The sequence below is a fragment of the Alternaria alternata genome, assembly GCF_001642055.1.
Source record: "Alternaria alternata strain SRC1lrK2f unplaced genomic scaffold CC77scaffold_3, whole genome shotgun sequence".
NCBI classification, from domain to species: domain Eukaryota; kingdom Fungi; phylum Ascomycota; class Dothideomycetes; order Pleosporales; family Pleosporaceae; genus Alternaria; species Alternaria alternata.
Window position 1 is genome coordinate 1,358,682 of NW_017306192.1, and position 23,332 is coordinate 1,382,013.

At 52.2% G+C, this 23,332-nt stretch overlaps 12 protein-coding genes across 12 annotated transcripts; 7 read left to right on the forward strand and 5 right to left on the reverse strand.

Moving 5' to 3' along the window:
• Positions 1-489: 489 nt before the first annotated feature.
• On the reverse strand, positions 490-4,261 carry CC77DRAFT_1017063 (OPT-domain-containing protein). Its single transcript, XM_018524331.1, has 5 exons — positions 3,727-4,261; positions 2,764-3,593; positions 2,204-2,717; positions 809-2,157; positions 490-751 (listed from the first exon to the last, which is right to left on the reverse strand). The coding sequence occupies exons 1-5, from the start codon at positions 4,013-4,015 to the stop codon at positions 680-682; spliced, it is 3,054 nt and encodes a 1,017-aa protein (XP_018390139.1). The 5' UTR covers positions 4,016-4,261; the 3' UTR covers positions 490-679.
• Positions 4,262-4,413: 152 nt separating this feature from the next.
• On the reverse strand, positions 4,414-5,997 carry CC77DRAFT_982004 (26S protease regulatory subunit 8; the record flags this gene model as incomplete). The annotated part of the gene is made up of 2 exons (XM_018536098.1): positions 4,414-5,823; positions 5,884-5,997. The coding sequence occupies 2 exons, from the start codon at positions 5,995-5,997 to the stop codon at positions 4,480-4,482; spliced, it is 1,458 nt and encodes a 485-aa protein (XP_018390140.1). The 3' UTR covers positions 4,414-4,479.
• Positions 5,998-6,404: 407 nt separating this feature from the next.
• Positions 6,405-8,351, forward strand: CC77DRAFT_1017065 (hypothetical protein). Its single transcript, XM_018524332.1, has 6 exons — positions 6,405-6,500; positions 6,564-6,573; positions 6,636-6,716; positions 6,833-6,854; positions 6,907-7,442; positions 7,491-8,351. The coding sequence occupies exons 1-6, from the start codon at positions 6,451-6,453 to the stop codon at positions 7,980-7,982; spliced, it is 1,191 nt and encodes a 396-aa protein (XP_018390141.1). The 5' UTR covers positions 6,405-6,450; the 3' UTR covers positions 7,983-8,351.
• Positions 8,352-8,552: 201 nt separating this feature from the next.
• On the forward strand, positions 8,553-9,629 carry CC77DRAFT_982008 (carbon-nitrogen hydrolase; the record flags this gene model as incomplete). Its single annotated transcript, XM_018536099.1, has 3 exons — positions 8,553-8,632; positions 8,734-8,932; positions 8,989-9,629. Exons 1-3 carry the CDS (start codon positions 8,588-8,590, stop codon positions 9,627-9,629), a joined length of 885 nt encoding a protein of 294 aa, XP_018390142.1. The 5' UTR covers positions 8,553-8,587.
• A 111-nt stretch (positions 9,630-9,740) lies between these two features.
• Positions 9,741-11,080, reverse strand: CC77DRAFT_1017067 (hypothetical protein). Its single transcript, XM_018524333.1, has one exon. It carries the CDS (start codon positions 10,653-10,655, stop codon positions 10,167-10,169), a length of 489 nt encoding a protein of 162 aa, XP_018390143.1. The 5' UTR covers positions 10,656-11,080; the 3' UTR covers positions 9,741-10,166.
• Positions 10,957-13,154, forward strand: CC77DRAFT_542593 (eukaryotic translation initiation factor 3). Its single transcript, XM_018532095.1, has 3 exons — positions 10,957-11,577; positions 11,628-12,665; positions 12,717-13,154. Exons 1-3 carry the CDS (start codon positions 11,257-11,259, stop codon positions 12,795-12,797), a joined length of 1,440 nt encoding a protein of 479 aa, XP_018390144.1. The 5' UTR covers positions 10,957-11,256; the 3' UTR covers positions 12,798-13,154.
• A 74-nt stretch (positions 13,155-13,228) lies between these two features.
• CC77DRAFT_542246 (hypothetical protein) lies at positions 13,229-14,592 on the forward strand. The gene is made up of 2 exons (XM_018532094.1): positions 13,229-14,407; positions 14,462-14,592. Exon 1 carries the CDS (start codon positions 13,511-13,513, stop codon positions 14,393-14,395), a length of 885 nt encoding a protein of 294 aa, XP_018390145.1. The 5' UTR covers positions 13,229-13,510; the 3' UTR covers positions 14,396-14,407; positions 14,462-14,592.
• Positions 14,593-15,810: 1,218 nt separating this feature from the next.
• On the reverse strand, positions 15,811-17,822 carry CC77DRAFT_1017069 (hypothetical protein). Its single transcript, XM_018524334.1, has one exon. It carries the CDS (start codon positions 17,693-17,695, stop codon positions 15,950-15,952), a length of 1,746 nt encoding a protein of 581 aa, XP_018390146.1. The 5' UTR covers positions 17,696-17,822; the 3' UTR covers positions 15,811-15,949.
• A 239-nt stretch (positions 17,823-18,061) lies between these two features.
• CC77DRAFT_1057921 (hypothetical protein) lies at positions 18,062-18,600 on the forward strand (the record flags this gene model as incomplete). The annotated part of the gene is made up of 3 exons (XM_018528077.1): positions 18,062-18,134; positions 18,183-18,496; positions 18,547-18,600. The coding sequence occupies 3 exons, from the start codon at positions 18,062-18,064 to the stop codon at positions 18,598-18,600; spliced, it is 441 nt and encodes a 146-aa protein (XP_018390147.1).
• On the reverse strand, positions 18,577-19,767 carry CC77DRAFT_955847 (hypothetical protein). Its single transcript, XM_018535490.1, has 2 exons — positions 19,439-19,767; positions 18,577-19,367 (listed from the first exon to the last, which is right to left on the reverse strand). The coding sequence occupies exons 1-2, from the start codon at positions 19,704-19,706 to the stop codon at positions 18,835-18,837; spliced, it is 801 nt and encodes a 266-aa protein (XP_018390148.1). The 5' UTR covers positions 19,707-19,767; the 3' UTR covers positions 18,577-18,834.
• A 376-nt stretch (positions 19,768-20,143) lies between these two features.
• CC77DRAFT_1057923 (hypothetical protein) lies at positions 20,144-21,082 on the forward strand (the record flags this gene model as incomplete). The annotated part of the gene is made up of 4 exons (XM_018528078.1): positions 20,144-20,512; positions 20,564-20,673; positions 20,721-20,760; positions 20,810-21,082. The coding sequence occupies 4 exons, from the start codon at positions 20,144-20,146 to the stop codon at positions 21,080-21,082; spliced, it is 792 nt and encodes a 263-aa protein (XP_018390149.1).
• A 548-nt stretch (positions 21,083-21,630) lies between these two features.
• On the forward strand, positions 21,631-23,173 carry CC77DRAFT_1091630 (hypothetical protein). Its single transcript, XM_018529574.1, has 2 exons — positions 21,631-21,826; positions 21,890-23,173. The coding sequence occupies exons 1-2, from the start codon at positions 21,787-21,789 to the stop codon at positions 22,762-22,764; spliced, it is 915 nt and encodes a 304-aa protein (XP_018390150.1). The 5' UTR covers positions 21,631-21,786; the 3' UTR covers positions 22,765-23,173.
• The last annotated feature ends 159 nt before the right edge of the window (positions 23,174-23,332 follow it).

Here is a 23,332-nt window from a genome sequence, read left to right on the forward strand (position 1 = left end):
GGAGATCATTTGTTCACCACTCTTCCACCGCAGCTTTCCTAATCCAAATACAGTGGTCTGTACAACTCAAATTGACTGCCGCAGCATAGCCTCATATTATACAGCTGCCACAATCTCCCCACTTCCCAAACCAAGAGTTCATCGTCCAATGGCAAGGTACCCGCACCTTATGCGCTGGCTGAGACCTTATCAGCGTTACCAAGAACAGAACTCAAGACGACCTAGGACGCCCACAGAGCCAAGCTCACGATAGCCGTCGATTAAATGACGCCAGCTCAAAGCTGCAGGAGATTCGTGTTCGACCCACGGTGAGCTAACTATCTTTTTGGATGCTTCGAGTTGGTGGTGCAGTCGGTGAGGCCAAATAGACAGAACTGTATGATGATATCCTTTTGATGTTGCAGCGAGATACAGGAAAAGGTAGGCTAGAGAACGGACGAATTAGTAGAAGGCAGGTAGATCTTTTGATCGGTTCACATCCAAGTCATTCGAAGAAGTAAAAAATGAATTCATCTTATCCAACGACGCCTTGTGATGATAGCAGATCGCGTGCGTTATTCAAAACACTCGAGCGATTGATGTGGTGTATCCAACAACATGTCTATCTCTAAACTGCTCCAAACGCCGGTCATCCAATGCATATGCCAATGCTAGTAACGTCAATGCGTGTATCATAGAATCACCACCTTCCAGGCCCGAAAGTTCCTCCTTTTGGCACTTCCTTGTAGGGACAGGCTTGCCAGTCACAACCCTATGAACATGTTAGCAAACTGTATCAAGAAAGAAAACGTGGTTGCGAACTACGTACCTGCTTGTAGACCTCTGTACCCCACCATTTGAAGTTACTCATCCAACCCGGGTACACGATACCAAAGAAGATGACGACGACACCGAACGCAAGACCAGAGTCCAAGGCCGCGCTAAGCATCATATTGTACTTCTTCCACCACGCGTTCTTCCGGTTCCGAATCTCGTAGTTGAAGATGTAGCAGACGATTGCCCAAACGGAGAAGTTAAGCCCAGTGGCTGGCGGAATCCAACTCAGACTACCGAACACAACGGCGAGGTTGACTTTACTAAGGATAGATTTGCGGTCTCCGCGGGCGAGCCACCAGATTATGACGGGTGCAATAGCGCCAACGGGGAAGGCCCAGATCAGGTGTTGGTAGAGTGCGCCTGGGCCGAAGAACTTTCCTGGTCCAACAACACCCCAAAGTATACTTCCGTTGAAGTGTACGCGGGCGATTGGACAGTTGAAGCCGTTGATAGCCTGTGGTGTGCAGATACCTGGGATGTAATTTAGCATCCAGTTGAGCACACCAATCTGCGTCAGACTGGAAACAATGGTGACGGAAAGCTGAAGCTTGAAGAGGATTTTGGGAGGAATCTTCATGTAGTGACCAAGCTTCAGATCTGAAGCAAACTTCAGACCCTGTGTGGATGAGATATAGCCAAAGGTCGTGAAGACCATGTTTGCGACGGGCCGACCGGGGAAGACAACGCCACAGATCAGTTGGCAGATAAGGTAGATGCTACTTTGTTGGTTCGTGATGGCCATAACGATGCCAATGGGGACGAAGAGAACCGCGCCAATGCCGAGAGCTAGCAAGAGACCGTACCAGGGTAAGTGGACAGGGTAGTACTCGACGACGAACATGCCGACAGCGGCCATGCTAACGCCTGTTAGAAGATACCAGGTAAGTGGTACATCCTCATATTTGCGCATGAGACGGTTGTGCACGTCTTCCGCGGACAGTAGGTCTTCCACGTCCGGTTCTGACGTCGTACTCGGCCTATGTCGGAGCATTGCAGGTGAGCCCGGACGATTGTTAGCATCGGATCCGTTCACTAATGGCTGGTAGTCCTGGGCCGACTCCTTACGGATCTCAGCCCAGGAGCGACGCCATTGCCTCCAGATATCCTTTCCGTACCATAGCCCAGTGTGCGAAAGCAGAGCAGTAAGACCGGCAAATTGCAGGGCGTAGCTCAATACGTAGGTAATCGGAAGATAGACACGACTGTATTGTTTGTAGGCTTCTTCGTCGAAGAGGAAGTTCTCGGTCAAAATCTTGCTGACGTCGTACGGCTTTCCACGATTGTCCCATACGGCAGATGAGAGGATGGGCATGTACGAAGAGTAAAGGACGTTCTTGTAGTCTGTATCTGTTAGCGTAGGTGATCATAATTTCTTGGAAATACTTGCACATGATTGGGGCTGCAATCCACATAACCATTACAAGCCCTCCAAGGATGTTCATGGCAGCCCAGAATGGGGTGATCAAGGGAGAACCAATGTACGCAATCTGGGCCCAGTCGAAAGTCACCGGAAATAATCCAAGGCCAGACGAGATTCCGAATAGATTAGCGACGACAACACTCTTTGGCGCGAACCAGGTGATCACATTGAAATAACTCAATGCTGGGAACAGGAGACCAGGCAGGAAGTAAAATGCGACGGACCCCAGGAATATGCGCTTGAAGAATTTCCGTGGAGCTATGGTCCAGCCATCGGCAGGCTTGTTCTCATCTTTGTGCAACGCGGTAAACATAGCAGTGGACACCAGCGTGCTTGGCCATATCATACCGCTGGGCCGGACCAAATAACGTCTAGTAATGCCGGCAAGGGAGTAGCCCAGGATTTGGGTGGAGAGAATGAGCAGTACTTGATACATGATGCCGAGGTCTTGCTTGTAGAATTTGACCTGCTCAACGATGACCTTGCGAATGTTAGCATGTACCTCTCTTCTTCAATAATATACTTACATCAGTTGCAAAGGCAAAGCCGAAGGATACATTGCTGCTGACGTATACGCAACAGTGTTCTTTTTCGTTCCAGCGGCCTTGGGCAAGCCAGAGCCGTAGTCGACGTGCCCAGGTGACTTTGTTCTGTGATGATTGGGGGTGGTGTGAGGTTGTTTGAGCGCAACCATCGATGAAGGTTTCTTCAGGGTCGTCGTGTCGTTTTAGAAGTTGGTCCCATAGCAGACCGAGAGGATGAACAAGTAGTAGTGCAATAATAGGAGTAAGGCTAACGCTAGGGTATCGTAGGGAGAAGAACAAGTTGGTTGAAGAACCAGCAATGGAAAACAGAATCGACAGGAACCACATGCGCGGGGTATCAATAGACAGAGACAGGTTGTCAGTAGCAGCAACGGACGCCCTGACTTGAGCGTAGGGCGAGTTATCGGACGGATTACCCTTCATATCGTGTAGGTCGTCGTCGGAAGATTCATTGTCGTCTAGCGTACTGCTCGAAGAGGTTGAGTTGTCAAACAGTGGCGCACCAGCTGTAGAAGGATCGAGGCCGCTGGCGTTGAACCTCGCTTCGAAACGACATTCCTCCTGGCCGCTGGAGGCTACACCAAGCGTCGTGCTGCTACGATCAGCGTCACCCGTCCTACGACGTGACTTGCTAGTGCTTGAAAGGATTGGTTCACTCCGTATCGAATCATCGTGGTTGTGATCCGAGAGTAACGTGGGTTCACTATGCGAAAGTCTGCTCTTTCCTTTTTTCTTTCTTGACTCATTGACTACGTTGTTCTCATCAGACTCCTCTGGACTGGAAGAAAAAATAGGCAGGCCGCCATATGACCCTGGGGTCGAAGTTAGCACGTGTAGCGAATGAGATTCCGTGCATCTTGTGCATCGTGGGATTTGTGCACGCGTCCAGAGCCGAGGGGGCGATTAACGACCATGGCGCTTGACAGCAGTCAATAGCTTGCTTACCTGTTCCCTGCGCCGGGCTCGATCTCACCAGAAGAGGTACTCTTGACATTGCCTTCTTGACGGATCGTGTAGGACTATCGGGGCGACCAGCTGGCAGATCAAGATCGTCATCAGAAGTCGTTTCGGATGTGGCTATGTTCCTTGCTTTCTTTGCTTTCCCAGGCAAAACCTGCAACTCGTAGCTGCCTTGAGAGACGGAAAGAGGGTCGTGTCGCGTGGTTCCAGAAGAAGAATGGACGGACGAGGGAGCAAGCGACGAAGATGACCCGCACCCGTCCTCGTTAGCCATATGTATGGGTGGGTGTGCGGCCAGGGGCGCGTGTACAAGTGTTCCCGTTTGTCGCGCCAAAGCGGCCTCGCGCGACGTTCGGAATCAAATGATCAGATAAAATCGCACGCTGCCATGTGTTGGGCCGTAATGTTCCCGATGATCTGATTAGATGGAAGCGCGGAAAACGGTCCAGAATTAGGTCAATGATGTATTATTACTGGAGTCATCCAATAAAGAGTGCAGTGTCGACGCAGTGTCTTCACGGTAAGCGGTTAGATCCGGGCGACGATGTGGAGTTCCCAGCGAAAAGGCTCCCACGCTCCCGCGCGCGCGAGCCGCCTGCATATCATCACACGCCTGCATGCCTCATTATCCTGGTACACTCACGGATCAACACTCTCTTGACAGCTGCATGTCCGCGCGGACGGAGCCGCAGCGTTTGCAGTCGGAATTTTACATTGTTTCTACAGAAGTGCAAATGCTCAATGTGACGTCACCTGGCTCACATCAACGTGACCCGGGATACCCACGTGGTTCTCGGCTTTGCGACCAGCGGTGAGGCCCTCAACCATTGCAATAGCGCCCTCAGTGTCGTCCTTGTTGTAAAGAAACAACCCCTGTAGCGCTGCAGTGCTCACCGAGTCGATGAGGCCCAACTCTCTGACTCTAGCCATAAATCTCTGCTTCGCTTCCCCGCCTGCATCGAATTCTGCATAGAATCGGTCCCAGAGCTGCTCGATCTGATACTCAGTTGCTTCACCGAGCCTTACCGTCATATCCACGCGGCCGGGTCGAACGAGCGCTTCGTCCAGTCTCTCGACATGATTTGTCGTCAGGAAGATGATGCGCTCTTCAGCACTAGCTACACCGTCAAGAGCGTTGAGCAGTCCAGAGAAGGTGACGGAGTGGCTAGCAAATCCGTCTGCGCCAGGCGTCTTGCGATTCATGAATGCGACATCAACATCTTCCAGCAGCACTACTGTCCGTCGCGGGACCTTGGTCAGCAGATGATTCAATCTGTCGTCTGTGAGGCCGCGCTCGCTGACGTTCAGAATGGCAATATTGAAGTCGAGATGACCGGCAACAGCTTGAATGAAGGAGCTCTTTCCAGTACCCGGGGGCCCGTAGAGCAGATAGCCTCGCCTATACGGTATGCCACGGTCCAAGTACCACTTGCGTGATGAGATGAAAGCCTCCATATCCTCTACGATGCGCTCCTTGACACCGCGCTCAAGGACGACGGAGTCTAGGGGCCGCTTTCGCTTAGCATCTCCAAAGGGCTGCCACATGGTACCCATGGAGTTGTATATGACAGTCTTGCCTTCCTGTGACTGCTGGTATATTTGGTGTGCCTCGGCGAAGATGTCTTCGAAGATATCGCGATGCGAGTAGAGGGTCGTAAGGTTAATCGTCTCGAAGGGTACGCCATCTTTGACGTTCAGACTATTGCGCTCTCGCTGCCTGTCCACGAGGATGAAAGCGTTCTTGTAGCGCAGAAAGTGCTTGCCCGGACCTGGCACGAAGGAGAAGTGGGCAGCGTGCGAGGGCCCATCTTGCGGCGTGTACGTCTGAACTTGGAGGTGGTGCATGCGCGGATCAATGCGATTGAGCACTCTGGAGAGGACACCGTTCTGGACCAGTGGTCTGGCACCGGCTTGCTGTGCCCTGTGGTAGTTGGTCATCCATTGGAGGACCCACGGATAGGCGTCGTCATGGCGAGTTATTTCTAGGTCGACCAGCATGCGGCGGCGTACGAAGGCAGCGCCATGTTGGAGACCCTTTTGGCCAGTCCGTGCCGCAACCCCAAGCGCTGCGAGACCGAAGCCCTATGGCATCAGTGAGCACATGTTCCAGAAAGCATGCATCGGCCCCAAGGTGAATCATACGGCGGTGAAGAAAGGGTTGTCGGTGATTTGCGAAAAAGGAGAGCTGAGACCAGGACTGCCACCGCCGGCAGTGATCTGCTTGGCCAGCTGGTGTTGAGGCGTGTTGGGTTCCATGAGCTGCTGAGAGGCGCGCCTGTCCAGAAATTTGATACGCCATGGACGCTAGCGCGGGAACGACGCTGCCGCGCCGCGTCCTATCATGTTGTACGGCAAACAGCCATGAGTGGTACAGCGCTCGCCTGCAACGTGGAGTTTTGATAAGGAGGCATCTTGTCACACCGTTGTGTTCGTTATGCAAACGCCGCAAAAAAGAAAAAAGACGTTGCTGCCGTCATGGTCAAGACGCCTGACGCAGCTGCACGAGCAATCCGGGGTCGCGTCGCGGAAGGCTATCCATGGCGCTTTCCCAGCACTGCGGAGAGGTGGAGCGCCTAGGCGAGCTTGGACCTGGCGCCCCCCGTCACTGATAACTATCACAGCCTGCCCAACTCACAAAATCCTAATCCTGAACCACTCCGCGAAGGCATCTTCGGCTCGGAGCGTTTTGCTCTTCTTCACCCTTGCGCCATGGCCACAGTAACCATAGGCAAATCCTATTTCGAGGCCCTGTTACGAAAGTGAGTGCTCATGCCACTTGAACTATGGTAATGCGCCAGACCGTTTGCTGATGGAATTTGTAGGGCTGAATTCGTCAGTATTGCCCAGGCAGTAGCTGTCCACCCGTTCTTCACAGGACTGACCCTGTTTGACAGCATACATCCACTCAGCCTGTCAGCTACGGCACTGATCTTTCGAATAATGTCACCATCAGCAAAGCAGAACATGAGTACATGGTGCGTGGTCTCCATGTCAAAACCGCCCAGAGTTTCCATTTTGTCTTCCTAGTCTTTCTTGCTCATTCTTATCCTTGCTCTTGTCGTCTGGATGCTAATGATGGACTTGCTCACAGATTCAAGCGATGCGCGAATACCGTATGTACACCACTGCCCTGACTCAACACTACTTGTCTCTAACCGTGGATAGATCTCCTCAAGAGCGCCCTGTTTCGTGGGGGCCTGACGACCGAGACCTTGGAGACATTGTTACAAGGCGAAAACGGCGTTTCGAGTGACGCACCATCAAGCTACGACTACGTGTCGGAGCACACACCTGCCGAATCAAGAGCCACTCCTGTAGCTGCACCTACTTCATTTCACTACCGACCAGAGTCGGATCACACAGCTGTCAGCCACGGTCTCCAGCCTAGACCTTTACAATCGCTCCATCGAATTGTCAGCTATGGCGTATGTGAGTCCTTCACAGGGGACCCACAAGACGACGACGACGACCAGGAGCCAATTTCAGGTCGCCGTGTACCACTCCATGATCAGCGAACTGTACTGATCACCAACCTCTCTGAGCGTACCACACATAAAGACTTGGCTGGAATTGTCCGTGGTGGAAGACTCCTCGACATCTTCCTCCGCAACGACCGATCTGCTACCATCTCGTTCGTTGAAGGAGCCGCGGATTTTCTGGCTTATGCAAAGCGCAACGATATCTACCTGCATATGAAGAGGGTAAGTCATGCGCCATCAGAATAAGATGACGAAAACTAATCATGTCAGCTTGAGTTCCGTTGGAGCGACCGACAGTTCCACGTGCCACCGCATGTGTCCAACAAAATCGCTGGCGGTGCCACACGGAACCTGGTGGTAAGAGGGGTTGCAGGCAAAGTCACCACAGATCAGATCCGTGACCAACTTGATCACATCCACAACCTCATCGTGGTTGACGTATACTTCAGAAACGGCGATGCATACGTCTCGACCAACTCGATTCACAATGCTCTGTTCGCCAGGACATGCATGATGTCGCGTAGCATATACAAAGGCACGCGCATCGAGTACTATCCAGATGAATGCGCTGGACCGTTACCTCAACCCAAGAAGACCCACGTTCCCGTCGCGCGTATGCCTACCAAACCTGCGCCTGTGGTCAACCAGTATGCTATTCTGGACACTGGTTCTGACGATGGATCTGAGTCCGAAGAGGAGTCGTACAGGACCCATGGTGTGCAGGTTGATGGTTACCATTGGGCTGACGCTGTCGTAGCATAAGCGGCTTCTATGGAGGCTCGCTGCCTATTGTAGCCCGGCGTACCCCATGGGGTCGGCGAGGAGCTACAGTGTCTTGATCGGGCCTTCCACTCATACTAAGTTTCTTCGCGTTGCGGCATTTTTCGAACAGACTAAAGTATATCTCTTACATGAGAGGGCGTCGATCGAATTCCGAAGGAATTCTGATCCAGTTGTCAAGAGCGGAGGTAATGCCGATGGGAGTGGTAATACGGATATGTTGTCGAGAAACATGTCATGTCGTATAGCTGGTCGACAATACATTTCTCGACAGGTGTTGGGAGGAGTATGTTTCTTTCCTATATAGATACCCCTCGATTACTTCAAATCATGATCTTCGCTTACAAGGTATGACGATGTCAAGCCGGAGTGCTGTGATCAGCGCTGCTTATCAAGATGTTGAGCACCCTTGACTACATGGGCAGAAAGCTTGTCCTGTTTAGCGAGCACTAGCCCTGCATTGATGTGCATGCGTCAGATGTAACTATGTCATACGTCTGATGAGGCGCACTCCAACGATCCCAACCTCACTGCAGCAATTGTACTAACCTTACGGAGTAGTTTTAACATATTTCATAGTATAAGGCATGGCGCCAACGATTAAAGTGGCTGTTATCCAACTTCACCCGAAGGTATCTCATGCTTACCCCACACTGCATTACATATCTCATCGTCGCTTCCTACACTCGCTACCATCACTCAACAACTCCAGCCATTTACTAATGTTGATTAGCCCTTGCAACCAGAAATTAATTTCAGCAAGGCTGTCGAGTTTGTTCGCTCGGCAGCATCGCAAGGTGCTCAACTCGCCGTCTTGCCAGAGTACCATCTCACGAATTGGAAACCGAATGATCCAGAGTTCCTAGCCGTCGTTGAACAATGTGGAGGTTACCTAGAGAAGTACTGCAAGTTAGCCAAAGAGTGTAACATCTGTAAATCCCACCAACCCCTCATCTCTCCATCGACCAAACTAAGTCGTCTTATCCAGCCATCGTCCCCGGAACGATAGTAGAGTCCCATAAAGAGAACTCTGCCGAAGAAGACAGGCTCCTAAATGTGTGTTATTTCATCTCACCCTCTGGCGAGATAGCAGGAAAATACATCAAGAAAAACCTCTGGGGCCCCGAACGCGACCATCTCACAGGCTCAGGCCACTCTCCCCATGAAGTCTTCGACACGCCTGTGGGAAAAGTCGGTCTGCTGATCTGCTGGGATCTCGCCTTTCCCGAAGCCTTCCGCGAACTCATCGCCCAAGGCGCTCAGATCATCATCATCCCTACATTCTGGACCCTCAACGACTGCAACGCCGCGGGTCTCGCGCGTAATCCTGCTGCTGAGGCACTCTTCCTCGACTCCATGTTGACGGCACGCGCGTTTGAGAATACTTGTGCGGTCGTCTTTGCGAATGCGGGGGGTCCGCCTGGAAAGGGATATGCGGGGCTGAGTCAAGTTACTGTGCCGTTTGTTGGAGCTTTGGGAAAGTTAGGAGGGGCAGGAGAGGGCATGTGTGTTGTCGATTTGGATATGCAAATTCTAGAGGATGCTGAGAGTAACTATCAGGTTAGGTCGGATATTGCGAGGGGGGATTGGCACTACGTGTATAGGCATTCGAAGGAGGGGAAGCTTTGAGAATCAGTGGACTTGGAAATCGTCAGTTCAATGTGAATCTGCAAGCTTCTTCACTGATGTGAGTTGTTTACTCGATGCTTTTGTGTCTGTGAGCTTTGAGCAACTTATGCACATACTTTGGAGTCTGGATGGTTATGGGGATTTTACTAATCCTAATCTGGTAAGTTCCTCTACTGGTGTCAACAAACGTCGTGGAACCAAATTGGATGAAGTGCATTAATTGAAAAGCATTCTGTGCGATCTAGACTAGCATCCAAACGCCTCAGAGATCGCAAGAAGTGGTATAAGACAAAAGCTTCAGAAAGACAACCAGTAAACTCCTACCCACGATAAACACTGGTAGCGATAGGGTGCCTAATCGCGCCCAGCGCGCCAGCCCCTTCCCAAATTGTTCGAACGCCGATCATCTTGGGTTGTAGCGCGATTATTCAGCGCCAATCCATTGACCCGGGTCCCAAATGCAAATACCTCAGCTCTTCACATGGCGCGCGTGGTCTGTGGTCCTTCGCGGCCGCATGTCTGGATCCGTCTCTTGTTTCAACTTCCGCCACTACCACTGGCTTCACTGTCCGACCTCTCGTTCTTGCAGACGTAGCCCATCTCACTTGTAGTGGCGCCGTGTTCATCCGTGCTCCAAGTCTCGCCTACGACAATGACCCTTGTTTTTCCTTTTTGCAGGAACTTCTCCTCGTCTCTTGCCAGAATAGCTGCGTTCTCTTTTGCATATATCTTCTTGTAGAACTCTTGGAAACGACGTTCGCTGTCAAAGGTCATTTCTGCGATGCAGTCACAGTCGAGCTCCATCATTTCGCCCCTTAGCATCAGAGGTGGTCGGTCTGGATTTGCCGGTCCACCGAAACCCTTCCGGCTAATCCGCGCGAGGTAGCGACGTTTGAACTCGATCGGCCAGCACGTCGCGAGGAGAGAATGGGCCAGAGGTATGTGCGTGTGCTCATAGTGGTCTCTGAATTCTTCCGATGTGAGATTGGGGTTGCGGGTGACGAAGAGGACGATGGTGTAGGACATGATGGCGGGTAATAAGCGAGTCACAGCGCGGATATAACGATGAGGCGCTGCGACGAGAGCTGTAGCGTGGATGGTAGAGACAGTAGAGTTTTGACAGCGGCTGTGAATGCAGGTGGCTTCCAGAAGCTCCACGGATAGGGGACGGCGGGCTTTTGTAGTTTATCAGCCACATGCGATGCGAAGACATCATAACATGCACCGAGCGCGCCTAAAGCCTCCGTTATTGATTCACCATGACTGCGCGCATACTAGGGCGAAACTACGGACCCGGCGCCGTTGAATTGCATGGGCTCGCCAGACTTGCTCACGCCATCGCGGTGCACCAAGACTGAGGTGGATGCCGGTGAATCGAATCAGGACGAGTGCACGATAGAGGCCAACCGTGAGGGTTGAGTGGAGTGGATTCTGGCGCGGCGCCCCTCCCTCGGTGTTGATCCCAGTCGCGCCTGCACTTGCGAGTGCTTGGGTGCTATCGATAGCAGACAGACGCTAGCAAGCGCACAGAACGCCAAATTTCGCGGCAAGGCGGGGAGCAGCACCACGACACGACATTCACCCCCCCTAAAGCACCCGTGTGCCGTCGCCCAAACGAATACCCAACATGAGTCTGCGCGAGCGTGTTCCGCCGCAGTACCAGAATGGCGAGGCTGCCAGGCGCGCCCCGGATGACGACTCAGACGTCGAGGAGGAGGCCATGGCGAACGACTACCGGGAGCAGGTCCAATACGACGGCATGGAGGACCTCGACCGCATGCCCTCGATCAACAGCAACCAGGACATCCACGCGCAACTGCAGGCCGCGGCAACCCCCCTCGAATTCCAGGCCACCCTAGAGACCAAGTTTGCGAGTTACGACAGCTACTGCAACCTCTTCCACTACATCCTGAACTCCGAGGGTCCCGTCGACCTGGAAGTGCCAAACGTAAGGAATCTGGGTCAGTAGGCACATGGCAGGGCTAACACTGCGGATAGTACTACTGGGCCTGGGATGTCATCGACGAGTTCATCTACCAGTTCAACAGCTTCTGCAGCTACCGCCAACGGGTCGCCCAGAAGAACGAGAACGAGGAGGAGATTGCGCTCCTGCGCGAGAACCCAAACACATGGGGCTGCTACAGTGTCCTCAACGTCCTGTACTCGCTCATCCAGCGGTCACAGATTAGCGAGCAGCTCGCGGCCATGAAGCGGGGCGAAGACGCGAGTCTGTACGCTGGCGAGTACGGCAACAGGCCGCTTTACAAGATGTTGGGATACTTCTCCATCATCGGTCTGCTCCGCGTGCACTGCCTGCTCGGAGACTTCAGCCTGGCGCTCAAGACGCTCGACGACATTGAGCTTAACAAGAAGGCCATGTTCGCCCGTGTCATGGCCGCACACTTCACCACATACTACTACGTCGGATTCTCGTACATGATGATGCGACGATACTCGGATGCCATCCGCATGTTCAGCCACATCCTCGTCTACGTCTCACGGACAAAGAACTTCCAGAAGAACGCACAGTACGACTCCATCACCAAGAAGAACGACCAGATGTACGCACTTGTCGCCATTTGCGTAGCGTTCCAGCCCACCAGGCTCGATGACACCATTCACACTGCTCTGAGGGAGAAGTACGGCGAGCAGTTTAACAGGCTTCAGCGCGGTGGCCCTGAATCTCTCCCTCTCTTCGAGGAGCTGTTCCGCACCGCCTGCCCCAAGTTCATCAGCCCCACACCCCCCGACTTCGACAACCCAGAGGTCAACATCGACCCCGTGGAGCACCACCTCCGCATCTTCATGGACGAGGTCAAGAACAACATGATGTCGCCCACCGTCAAGAGTTACCTCAAGCTCTACACAACCATGGATCTTAAGAAGCTCGCTGGATTCTTGGAGGTTGAGCCAGAGAAGCTGAGGTGCTGGTTGCTTGTCAACAAGCAGAGGAGCAGGCAAATAAGGTGGGCCGAGGGCGGTCTGCTGGATGGTGATATCATCCAAGCTAGCGATCTCGACTACGCCATGGAGGGCGTAAGTACAAGCATAATCGAAATGAGAGATACATCTGCTAACAGTTACCAGGACCTTATTCACGTTTCAGAGGCAAAGGTCGGCAGGAGGCTTGTCGACTGGTACCTCCGCAACTTGGCCAGGACGTACTAGGCTATCACGAGTGTTTTCTGAGAGCGACTATTCACATTCGGGGCTTAGCCACAATAGAGCATTGCGCTTGGAGTTGGAGGAATATACGGCGTGCATCCAAAAGCGTGTTTGCGACATCTGAAGATACGCTTAGGCAAAGGCAAGGCGATTATAGGGGCCCAGGTCTGGGTTATTCATGGCTGGGGGAGCCTGTCCGCCGTGAGCGAGGAGCGGGCCGAAGGAAGGACAGGATGAGCGAGCGAACAATGGGCTTGCACAATACCAAATAAACTTTTCCGACTTTCAAACACACGTCTTGGAAGCGATTCAAATGTGGATGCGTGAATCCTTGCAACTCCATCTTGTTCATCGTGTGGGGAAGCAAGGGTCTCAAGGCCTTTGCAACAGAGTGGTACATGCTAGCGCAGTGGGTTGGACGGGACGGTACCTGAGCAAGCTTCGCTTCTACTCGACCAACACCATCCAAACACAGTCGGCAAGCAGATTCCGGTTAAAGCGCAAACACGCGTTCGGGGCAAGCACGTCCGACAAGACCATGGCAACCAAGTGAATGTTCTTGCCCCTCTCGGTCGCTCGTGCGCTCCGCTGATGCACTTTCCATCCATGTCCTTGGACAACACCCACCACGCCCAACATCTCCCTTCACCGACTATCACCAGTTACGTTATAAGTAGACGTTAGAAGATAGCACGTCTTTCACCCAGACCACTGCAATGGCTCCCGATCTGAATACCGTGCCTGTATCGCCCCATCCGGGTCCTGCTAACACAAGCAACCCGTCGACCTCACAGCCGGCGTCAGGCTCGCTGTCACGTCGAACATCCGCAACAGTCTCAAGGCGGGCGTCACAGATGGCTATGAGCCCCCCACCGCTGCCTCTTGCATCGCCCGGAGGTACCCTGCCACCGCCCGCACATTCAGCATCACAACATGGACACAGCTTCCCGCCCCTCAGTCCCAGCGCGAGTGGCTACGTCCAGGCGAGCGTCGACTCTGCAGGCGTTCCGATGAGACACCCACGCCCCATGACGCCAGCAGAGATGCATCTCGAGCTCGAAAAGGAACAAGAGGCAGTTGTCAACCGTCTGACGCGTGAGCTCTCGGCTCTACGCGCACATTCTGCTTCTGTAGCCTCCAACACCTCCATGTCAAGCACCGCAGACTCATCCGTCGCCCATGCCGAAGCCTCAACCGGTCCGATGCATCCCACGTCCTCCCGCCGCCACCGCAGTTCCTCGAGCGTCTCCCGTAGCGGTCTGCCACCGGGCTACATCCCACATCGCTACTCCATCTCCTCGCAACCCGCGACCGGCGATCCTAATCAGCGAGATCACCGTAGCTCGAGTGTCGTTAGCACCCCACGCTATGAGGAAGTTGCACAACACAAGGCGGAGTTGGAAGAAGTCAAAAAGGAAAATGAAGCCCTGAAGCAGCGCATTCGTGATCTTGAGCGTCAGATCAGGGGCAACAATGATGCTGATGGACAGAGGGGTAGGAGGGGTGCACCACAATCTCAGAGCAGCGGGGTTGGCAATGCTTCTGATAATACCCAAGTTCCTGCTAATGCAACAGCAGTCCCCGAAGAAAGCAGTCGATAGATTGAGAGTTCCGTAGGTACTGCGAGGCGTATTGATAGCACACGCTATGCTAATGATGCATTTGAGATGAGATGGAAGAACCATCGAGTGTCAGTTACACAAGCCATTGTCGTCATTCTTTCCGAGCAATTGAGTAGGTATGCACAACATACACCTCACTCCAACTCTCCTATCGGTCAGTCCAGCAAGCAGATGAGACAGATGTTACATTGATAATGAAGATAACCATCAAGTCCTTATTCATAATCCTCAAATCTCCTACATTCCTCTTTATCCTATCTGAACACCCTTATCAGATGCTTGCTTCTTCTGCACAAGGCGGATGCTGCAGATCCAGAGCTAACGCCGCTGATCCTCACATATGCGCCTAACGGACCATATCCCAGTGTCGATCCGTTTTCCACGGCAGATCACTTTTGCGGGATTTGAATGACATGTATGTACGACACATCGTGGCGTACTTGACAGGTATGCGTTTAATGCCTCGTGCTGGGATGCCTGAGAGGACGGGATAGGATGGGGTGACATTAGATGCAAGCAAGGTAAACCCCGCGTACGTCATTAGGACGAGGCACGGGTCGAAGGGTGCTACAGACAGCTTGCATTTAACGGGATAAAGGTAGGTATACGTAAGATTGGACAGCTGAGTTGGTTCCAAATAGCCTCTTGTTTGTGATTCTTCTTGTGAGAGACAAAGTGTTGCTATTGATCCTCACTGGCACACATCTTGTTACTATATATTCGATATCGCATACCTTGAATCTCAAATATCATCCAAGTTCTGAAGCAAAATGACATGGCTCGCCAATCTCCGGGATAAAATGAGTAGCAGCACAGAGAAGCGAAGGAATAGCAGACAATTTGACGATACTCCTAGTACGTACACCTACGCATTCTCTCCATACCCTCACTCTTATGCCCTCTTTTTAACATCGTAACCAGCTCTTGCAACGAGTCCGACTACGTCAGCAACTACATCTGATAAGCCAGCACCACCGCCAATCAACCCCTTGCCCCTAACCTCCACTCCCGCGTCTTCAAATCTCACGTCTGCTTCTCCGCTGTCGGAAGTTCAAAAACCTGCCTTGTACCACACACCCACCGACATCATCACCGCGACAGAAAAAGGTATGATAAGTGGTTCCCTCTGCGCCACGATGCCGAGCTCCTCATCTACGGCTTCAAGTCAGAAACATGATTCTGAAGCGAGGGATGTGGCGGCGGATGCAGAGGAAGAAACGGCTCCTGTATTAACGAGGGCTGAAGAGGCGTGTGTTAGAGAGGGGAGGAAGGGTAGTTGGGCCGGTGGAGAGAGGGAAGGGGGCAGGTGTGTCATGTTTAAAGGGGTTGATGTGTAAGTATTGGGGACGGATAAGATGGGATAAGAGGGTACACAGAGACTGAAATGCTCAGAAGTAATATACGATAGAATTGAGAGACTTTTGACAGTCTCAGAGTATGCGAGAGACAGGCTCTCAAGGGAAGACGTGAGCCCATAGTAATCAAAGAGTGCGCAAGGCAATAAGAATACCATGATCACTCTTGTCGCGTGCATCAAACTCTCCTGCTACCCGTCATCTTCCTGTTCTCACTATGACGCTTAGCCTTCAAAGCGTCTCGTCTCCTCTTCTTCCACGCCCTGTTCAAATCTCCCCGGTTCTCCCAGAACCATCTTTTGAACTCGCTCTCAGGCTCTTGCTCGTTTGCGCCGGTAGCCACATCGTCCTCGTCTTCTTCTGCAACGCCGGCTAGCTTGCTGGCATTCGCTCGCGTGTTGTGAGACAATCTTTGTTCAGCAAGTGAGTCTACGTCGTCCATGTCCTCGTCGTCGTCAGCTTCTTGGCTGTTCTTGCGCCAGTCGAAGGAGAAGCGGCGGCCAATGGCAGCAGTGTCTGGGGTAGGTGCTGCACTTCGGAGACCTCTCCACTCGATGTCTCTTTGCGTAAAGGGCGTGGTAGGAGCTCCCTCAGTGGGCTCGCCGTCGGCTTCCATGATGTCCTCGTTGTTGTCGAAGAAGCTGAAGGATGTGTCAATCGGAGTGAGCTTCTTGGTGGGGGTTGACGTCGCGCCATCAGCGGGCTTTGCACGCTTGAACAGTGCTTCAAGCGGGTGGACTTCTTTCTCTGATGTCGTGGTAGGCTGAGCCTCTTCGGGGGCTTTCTTGCTCTTAGCGACTGGGGCTGGAGAAGATGCAGATGATTTGGGCTCTGATTCCTCCTCTTCCTCTTCCTCTTCCTCTGAATCAGAGTCGGAAGAGTCCTCATCTTCCGAAGAAGACGAAACCACTGATGATTCATCGTCTTCAGATTCCGATGATGACGGGGGAGGAGTAGCTTTCTTCTTCTTCTGGTCCTTGGATGTAGACGAAGATTTTGCTGTACCATCAATCCAGGCTCTTTGAGCTTCTGAAGGTGCATCTACCAACTCCAGAGCCCTCCTAGCCTTGGCCTTTCCAGTCTCAGGCTCGACAACAACACCGTCCTCATCTACCCACCCCTGTCCATTGACATAGTCGACTGCAGGCTTCGTCGATAGCGCCACCTGTGGTTGTTTCAAGAAGCTGGGAGTCTTGATGTTCTTCTCAAACTCATGGATTACCACGTCTCGGTTGGACTTGTTCTTTTCCTTCTTCTCTTTCTTTCCTTTCTTCTCGTCCTTGTGCGCAACCTCTGTCGCGGCAACAGGCGTCAGCTTCGCCTTGAAGAGCACCTCAGGCTCTTTAGTGTACTTGGAGTGCTTGCGTTCCTTCTTCGCTTCCTTTCTGGCCTCCTTGTCGCTTTTGTCCTTTTTATCCTTCCGGTCTTTCTTGTTCTTGGGCGCTGGTTCGGTCCATCCACGCTTGACCTTCCTGTCCTCTGGTAGCTCAACGCCGTCCAGTACGCCCTGCTCCTTCCCCTTCTTCTTGTCCTTCTTTTCTTTTTTCTCCTTCTTCTCCTTCTTGTCCTTCTTCGCGCGTTTGGACGGTCGTTCGGCGTCCGAGACGTCTTCGACAGCGTCGCCCACCAAAGATTTGCGCTTCTCAGGTTTCGCCATTTCTATGCGCACTTTGGAGCCTCTCAAGGTTGTGCCGTTCAGCTTCTTCTTGATCTTTTGAGCTTCGGTCTCGGGTAGCTCTACGTAGCCGAAGCCTTTTTCGGGAAATGTCGCGACGGTATGGTATGAGATGTTTTGCGCAGAGGGAAGGACAGACGGCGCGATGTAGACCTTGAGCAGATCGGGGCGAAAAGGCGTAATGTGCAGGCGAACGATCTTGCTTTCGGGTTGCGCTTCGGGAGAATTAGCCGCTTGTGCTGCTGGCATTGGGTCGCAAGTTTTGCGCGCGTGCGACAGATGTAGATGACCGCGCGCAAAGGCTTCAGGGGACCTCAATCAAAGAAGATATGCTACAAGCTTGACCGGCGCTTGTAAGCGTCGTGTTGGAGTGTCGGGGCCGGAGGGGAAAGGAAAATGCTTAGCGCGAGCAAGGGACCCAGCTCTCTGGTGTTAGCGCGAATGCGGGCGGAGGTTTGGAGCTCCACTCGTCTATTGATCCATTGGATACTCATCGCGACTGCACTGGGATAAAGGTCTAGAAGCAGGACATATAGACATCCCTTCGACAATTTGATTGCTTCATCATCTACACGAACCTCTACGTCTTTTGCCGTTGATCACCATCGACCCACGATGCGGAAACCACCATACCTCCTCTTCCTTCTCCTAACATTCCTCTCGTCCCTCTCCTTATCCCTCGCAGCCAGTATGTCTCGCCTCTCCCCATGCTCAGAAACTCGCTGATATGGTGTAGCACCCACATCGTTTTGCAAATGTACCTGCTTTGGCAACAGCACCATTGTAGCGCTCGATGCGCCGTCCACCACCAAGAAACCCGCCGCCCTTGAATTAAAACCCCGCGCCTCCAAGAAAACATGCAACGACTGCAACCGCCAGTTCTGCCTCGGCTACGGCTTCTGCGCTGGAGAGAAAGAGGAGAACGTGCTCACAACATGCTTCCAGCGGGATTCTGCGAAAGACCAGGCAGTGGTCTTTGTATTTATCGGGGCGACAGTGGGGCTCTTGGGGTGGGCAGCTTTACGGCCTTGGGTCGAGGGATGGAGAGAGGTACGTGCATGTGAGCGAGACCGGGTAGATGGTAGACTGACTGAAGGCAGCGTGCACGGGAACGACGAAGTTATATCCCAGTGGCTGGTCAAGGAAACCAGTGAGCGATGCGCTTGGTTTGTCAGGCTGAGAAGCATTCAACTTCGATATGGATTGAACGTGCAATATAGACATGAAGCTGAGATGCCCAAGACAATCGTGGACTCCTTCATGACTCTGAAGAACTCCATCATGCAAACATCTAATGTGACAGCAATGTACAAGCTGAGGTCGTATATGGTACACCGAAGCGTCTGGCTTCGCGCTCCGCCGGATTCCTCCCCTATTCTTTCTTACATCTACTCCTTCTTGGATCCGCCCTTCATCCATCCAAACCATCCCTTGCCGGTTTCCTCGACCTTGTGTACTGCCTTCTCTGCTGCGTTGTCCAGAGGGCCTCCGACTACTGGTGTTGATGACGTCGAGGCTGTGAATGTGGATGTGGTGTCGTGTGCCCTGGCCTCTTGCACTGCAGCAGCAATGCCCAGGTTTGTGTTTCCTTGCGCTTCCTGGCGCTTAATCTCCTCTACAGCGAGTCTCCTCTGCTCTGCGATTGCCTGCTCCTCCTTCCAGTCACCGTGCAGCCACCACAGCAGCTTTGAAGGGGCCTTTCGCTCCGCCTTCTTCCTCTCAAACGCTTCTTGCTCCTCGGCGATACCTGTGACGAGTGCGGATTGTGCGGGTGTGGCGGTCCCTGATGCGACCGCAGAACGGGCAAGTTCGAGGATCTTGGCCTGGGCTTGTTCTTCTTGGGCGAAGTAAATTGCTCGTTTCCGTCGATTGTAGACGATCATGTCACCTATTGAGAATACTGCGAGGACACCAACGCAACCTGTTTAGACAATTAGCATATCTGCTATGCTGTAACCAGTGTAGCCATTGGCCCGCCATATGCCCACATACCCGTTGCAAATATTAAGCCGTAGACGGTAAATCTATGCGCCGCATCCGCCGCCATTCTGCCGTACAGATACATATAATCCCACCTCGTGACCTGTGCCATCTTCGCCCTGTTCGCAGCCTCTCTTAACCGCTTGACTTTCTGCTGTGGCGTTTCATTTTTCGGTGCGGGATCTGCGAATTGCAGCGTTGTTGCCCGCCCGCCAGGTCTTGTGTGCGCCCACACTCCGGTGGCTGTGAATCGCGTTGAATCCTTTGGTGACTTCGACATGATGCGTGGGAGAAGCACTCGAGAATCAAGTGTTGTGGTTGTGAAGGGAGGATGTCGTGAAGATTGCGGAGCGGGATATCGAATGATTCGACGATTTCCAAAAGTTGAGATGGACTAGGGTTCGATGCGGAGATTTCCGCCCATCTACCCGCTAACGTCCATCGTCAGCCGTACCAAGCTAAAGTGCTAATTGCATCTATCTCATGCATGCATCAGACGGTCGCTGATGCATTCATTCTCAGATTGCGGGAAGAGACAGCATGCGTAGCGCAGTCCGACGATTGCTTCTTCCCTTACATTCTCATTGATCTAAGCGCAAACAGCACGCGCCATGTGCCGTCATTCACGCGTCCAGCTAACATCAGACTACCACCACTCTGACATTTCTTATTTCCCCTGATACCATCAGTTGGAGGAGTCAGACTGCCATCACAATCATGGCGGATAATATCGGCCAGAACCTCGATCTCGAAAAGATCTTGGCTACACTCGCAAACCTTCCAAAACCAGAGGCTCAGCAATACCAAGATCAGCAACAGCCATACGAGCCCAACCAGAGTCACCAGGGATATCAAGACGCTCAGCAAATTTACTCCTCTGGACAAAGCAACACATATCAGCAATCTGCTGATCCACGACTGGCTGGTCGTTCGGCTCTACAACATCGACAGCCGCCTCCCAAGCCACAGGACAGAGTCTCCTCCCCTTTCATCGATCCTTCAACAATCACGGAATGGAAGCAAGGCCTGCGTTGTGTGAGCAAGATAGCTTCTCAGAATCCCGACTTTGCTCCTGCCGTCCGTAAGGTAGGCTATACACCCGTATAAATCAACATACAATGCTTACGTAGAAGTTAGTTGATGAAAGACCAAGAGTCAAACGTCAAGTCTTGGGAGTCCGGGCGCAAGAATCTCATTGATGAGCACAAGTTCAAGCGGGAGAATGAGCGAACTAATCGAGCTGCGTTGTAGGTAGTCTGACCTTGTTCCCGTGATGCTAGACTGACGTTCGTAGGTCTTTGCCAGGTCTTCTGGAAAACACACCTTTACTTCGCGTATTTCTCACTATCTTCTTCCCCATGCAATGATGCTGACGACACGTAGACACCAGAACGCGAAAGAGAAGAACTTGATCAATACGACGCCAAAGTATACCGAGCGTGTAAAGCCATGGTAGACTCACAAACCTCGTCACTCAAGGTCTTGGGCGTTCCCTTTTTTGGTGTGAAGCCATATTTGGTAGTTGGCTCCAGCTACGATCCAACTGAAGTCACGGATCCGCAGTCAGCTCCAGTTAGTGGTAAAATCTCAAAAGAGCAGCTGCTAGAATTACAACGGAAAATGCTGAACCACTTGATGGAGCTATATGGAGATTGAATGTGAGTAGTCTTGGCGATGTTGGAAACATTGTTGGATGAAGACCAATGCTACTTTGTACGTATTAGCGGTAGGTCATCGGTTCTGGCCCGCTCAGGCGAGCATGACGAACGTTTCCCACAAGATTATGCTGATACAGCATCAGTATTCGAGAGCATCTCTGCTGTTACTATCTTGGCCTCAGTGTCCGATCAGAATAGACTTTCGCTCCTTCATCACATTTGATGTTAAGATTGAGTTCTCATCCTCGTCTTTGGGTCGGGCAGTTTCTTTACATTAACCTTTCTTCGCTAGTCACCTTCAAGTACTGTTTGGACATACTATCGGATTGCAGTAATGATGTCAGTTGCGCGTTGTCCTCCGTCCAGCATACAAGAGTGTGGGGGTCACCACACTGAGCACGATTCACGTAAGTGCAAACGCACACGAATCTCCCATTCACCTCCAGGTAATATCCTCGACGCCATTGGTCCCCACCGTGGGAAATAAAGCTAGTCTCTGTTGACCGCGACCAAAGCACGTGCAGCTCAATCTGTTATCATAACATTCCCTTTCGTATTTCCTTCTACAACTTTCTCACCTCACTACACTCATTGAAATCTCTCATCGTTCCCACACTCTTTTGCTGCTCACACTCGTTATCTCACTTCTACCCGCTACACCCTCAGTCGCTCCCTCGATCACAACCATATCTATTCAGCAAGATGCATAGTATGCGTGCACTCGCCCTTGTCGCAGTTGCTGGTAAGCATACTCCAGTCCACATACTTAAGCGATTTTGCGTCCCAGCTGACTGACACTCAGCAGGTGCTGCCGCCGAAGCAAGTCAACAGGGTCACATCATGGAGCACATTCACGCTCCGGCTATGATTCCTCGCGACCACTGTACTGATCTTCCGAAGCTCTGCACAGATCCGGTGCTCTTGCGCGGTCATGAGATCACTCTGACCTATCTATGTCCCGAGACCGAAGGCCCATCCACTGTCACCGCCACCACAACGCGTACTATCACCGTGACAGTAGGCCTGACCTCTAGCGTTCCTGTTGTGGCTACCTCGGACAGTCAGACGCCTGTGATAGAAGAGCCCACCACGACTGAGACGGTCAAGTCAACAACTCAGGTCACTGTCACCAAGTTTGTCACTAGAGTCACCGCTAGCACTACTTCGTCGCCTCTTTCTCCACCTACCATCACCTGGTCCTTCACGGCTATTCCTCCTGGCGTTGGCTCCACACCAGTGTCTTCTGTCAAGGCTCCTACATCTGGCGCCAGCAGCTCTTTCGAGTTGTCCCCTAGCCATGTAATTAACAGCTCGTCTTCCGTTGCCTCTACATCCTCGAAACCTACATCTAGCGCCAGTGGCTCTCTCGAGCATTTCCCTACTTATGTCATCGTCAACTCGTCTTCGATCGCTTCAACATCCTCGGTGGCTACTTTACCTTCCCTCGGTATCCATAGGCCGATCTACTGGAACCACACGGCTGTTCACCACACTGGCGTTCATCACATTATCGATCACCCTACTCTGAACGTAGTAAGGGATGCCGAGGCCAAGTCCACCGAGACTGTCACTACTACCGCTGCGATCGCGACTGAGAGTAAAAAGGGTCAGGCAGGAGATACCCAGGCCTCATTCATTGCGCTATTCTTCGGTGTGTTGGCTGCCACCCTACTTATCTAGGAAAGCATGGATGGCTACTCCTGTTGGATACCTGTATGGTGCTGTCATGAAAGGGAGGTCTGGACAGCATGTACGATGATGTTACGACGAGACATGTGGAATGTTTTCACGAGATTCATGAAATGTATTTTAGCATGATGTCGAGATGGTCTTATGAGGCGGACAGAGATATCCCACCCAACGAATACATAATTGTATGTGAATCGCTTGGGCTCTTGAATGACATGTGCTATAGGTTGGTAATTTGAGGATACTGGATCTACAAGGCGTAAGATTGGTCCAGAGTATTTGAGGATCTATTCGAAGAATATGGCCCATCAATGGTAAAGTAGAGCACACACCTGTGGTCGTGATTTAGCTCTTTTCGTGCGATGCAACTTCGAACCGTGGAAAACCTTGCTTCAACGCCGGAGTACGTCCTCTGACTGATTGCAGCTGCATGTTGATGGTAGAATCCAGAAGACGATGTGCTTCGGATTTCAACTCTTTTAGCTCTTCCAAGGTCTTAACAAAGTCTATTCTTTCCTGCTCGAAGCTTCGAGATAAAACCTGCGCGCTCCTCAGCGAT

What these genes read in the sequence shown, in the direction of transcription:
- CC77DRAFT_1017063 (XM_018524331.1), bottom strand. Translation starts at nt 4,015, where the DNA reads ATGGCTAACGAGGACGGGTGCGGGTCATCTTCGTCGCTTGCTCCCTCG. An exon ending in GCTTTGCCTTTGCAACTGAT is followed by an intron (nt 2,718 to 2,763) that starts GTAAGTATATTA and finishes AACATTCGCAAG; the next exon opens with GTCATCGTTGAGCAGGTCAA. An exon ending in GTACAGAGGTCTACAAGCAG is followed by an intron (nt 752 to 808) that starts GTACGTAGTTCG and finishes ACATGTTCATAG; the next exon opens with GGTTGTGACTGGCAAGCCTG.
- CC77DRAFT_1017065 (XM_018524332.1), top strand. Translation starts at nt 6,451, where the DNA reads ATGGCCACAGTAACCATAGGCAAATCCTATTTCGAGGCCCTGTTACGA. An exon ending in AAGCAGAACATGAGTACATG is followed by an intron (nt 6,717 to 6,832) that starts GTGCGTGGTCTC and finishes ACTTGCTCACAG; the next exon opens with ATTCAAGCGATGCGCGAATA. An exon ending in TCAAGCGATGCGCGAATACC is followed by an intron (nt 6,855 to 6,906) that starts GTATGTACACCA and finishes AACCGTGGATAG; the next exon opens with ATCTCCTCAAGAGCGCCCTG.
- CC77DRAFT_1017067 (XM_018524333.1), bottom strand. Translation starts at nt 10,655, where the DNA reads ATGTCCTACACCATCGTCCTCTTCGTCACCCGCAACCCCAATCTCACA.
- CC77DRAFT_542593 (XM_018532095.1), top strand. Translation starts at nt 11,257, where the DNA reads ATGAGTCTGCGCGAGCGTGTTCCGCCGCAGTACCAGAATGGCGAGGCT. An exon ending in TCGACCTGGAAGTGCCAAAC is followed by an intron (nt 11,578 to 11,627) that starts GTAAGGAATCTG and finishes CACTGCGGATAG; the next exon opens with TACTACTGGGCCTGGGATGT. An exon ending in TCGACTACGCCATGGAGGGC is followed by an intron (nt 12,666 to 12,716) that starts GTAAGTACAAGC and finishes AACAGTTACCAG; the next exon opens with GACCTTATTCACGTTTCAGA.
- CC77DRAFT_542246 (XM_018532094.1), top strand. Translation starts at nt 13,511, where the DNA reads ATGGCTCCCGATCTGAATACCGTGCCTGTATCGCCCCATCCGGGTCCT.
- CC77DRAFT_1017069 (XM_018524334.1), bottom strand. Translation starts at nt 17,695, where the DNA reads ATGCCAGCAGCACAAGCGGCTAATTCTCCCGAAGCGCAACCCGAAAGC.
- CC77DRAFT_955847 (XM_018535490.1), bottom strand. Translation starts at nt 19,706, where the DNA reads ATGTCGAAGTCACCAAAGGATTCAACGCGATTCACAGCCACCGGAGTG. An exon ending in CGGCTTAATATTTGCAACGG is followed by an intron (nt 19,368 to 19,438) that starts GTATGTGGGCAT and finishes TTGTCTAAACAG; the next exon opens with GTTGCGTTGGTGTCCTCGCA.
- CC77DRAFT_1091630 (XM_018529574.1), top strand. Translation starts at nt 21,787, where the DNA reads ATGCATAGTATGCGTGCACTCGCCCTTGTCGCAGTTGCTG. An exon ending in CGCCCTTGTCGCAGTTGCTG is followed by an intron (nt 21,827 to 21,889) that starts GTAAGCATACTC and finishes GACACTCAGCAG; the next exon opens with GTGCTGCCGCCGAAGCAAGT.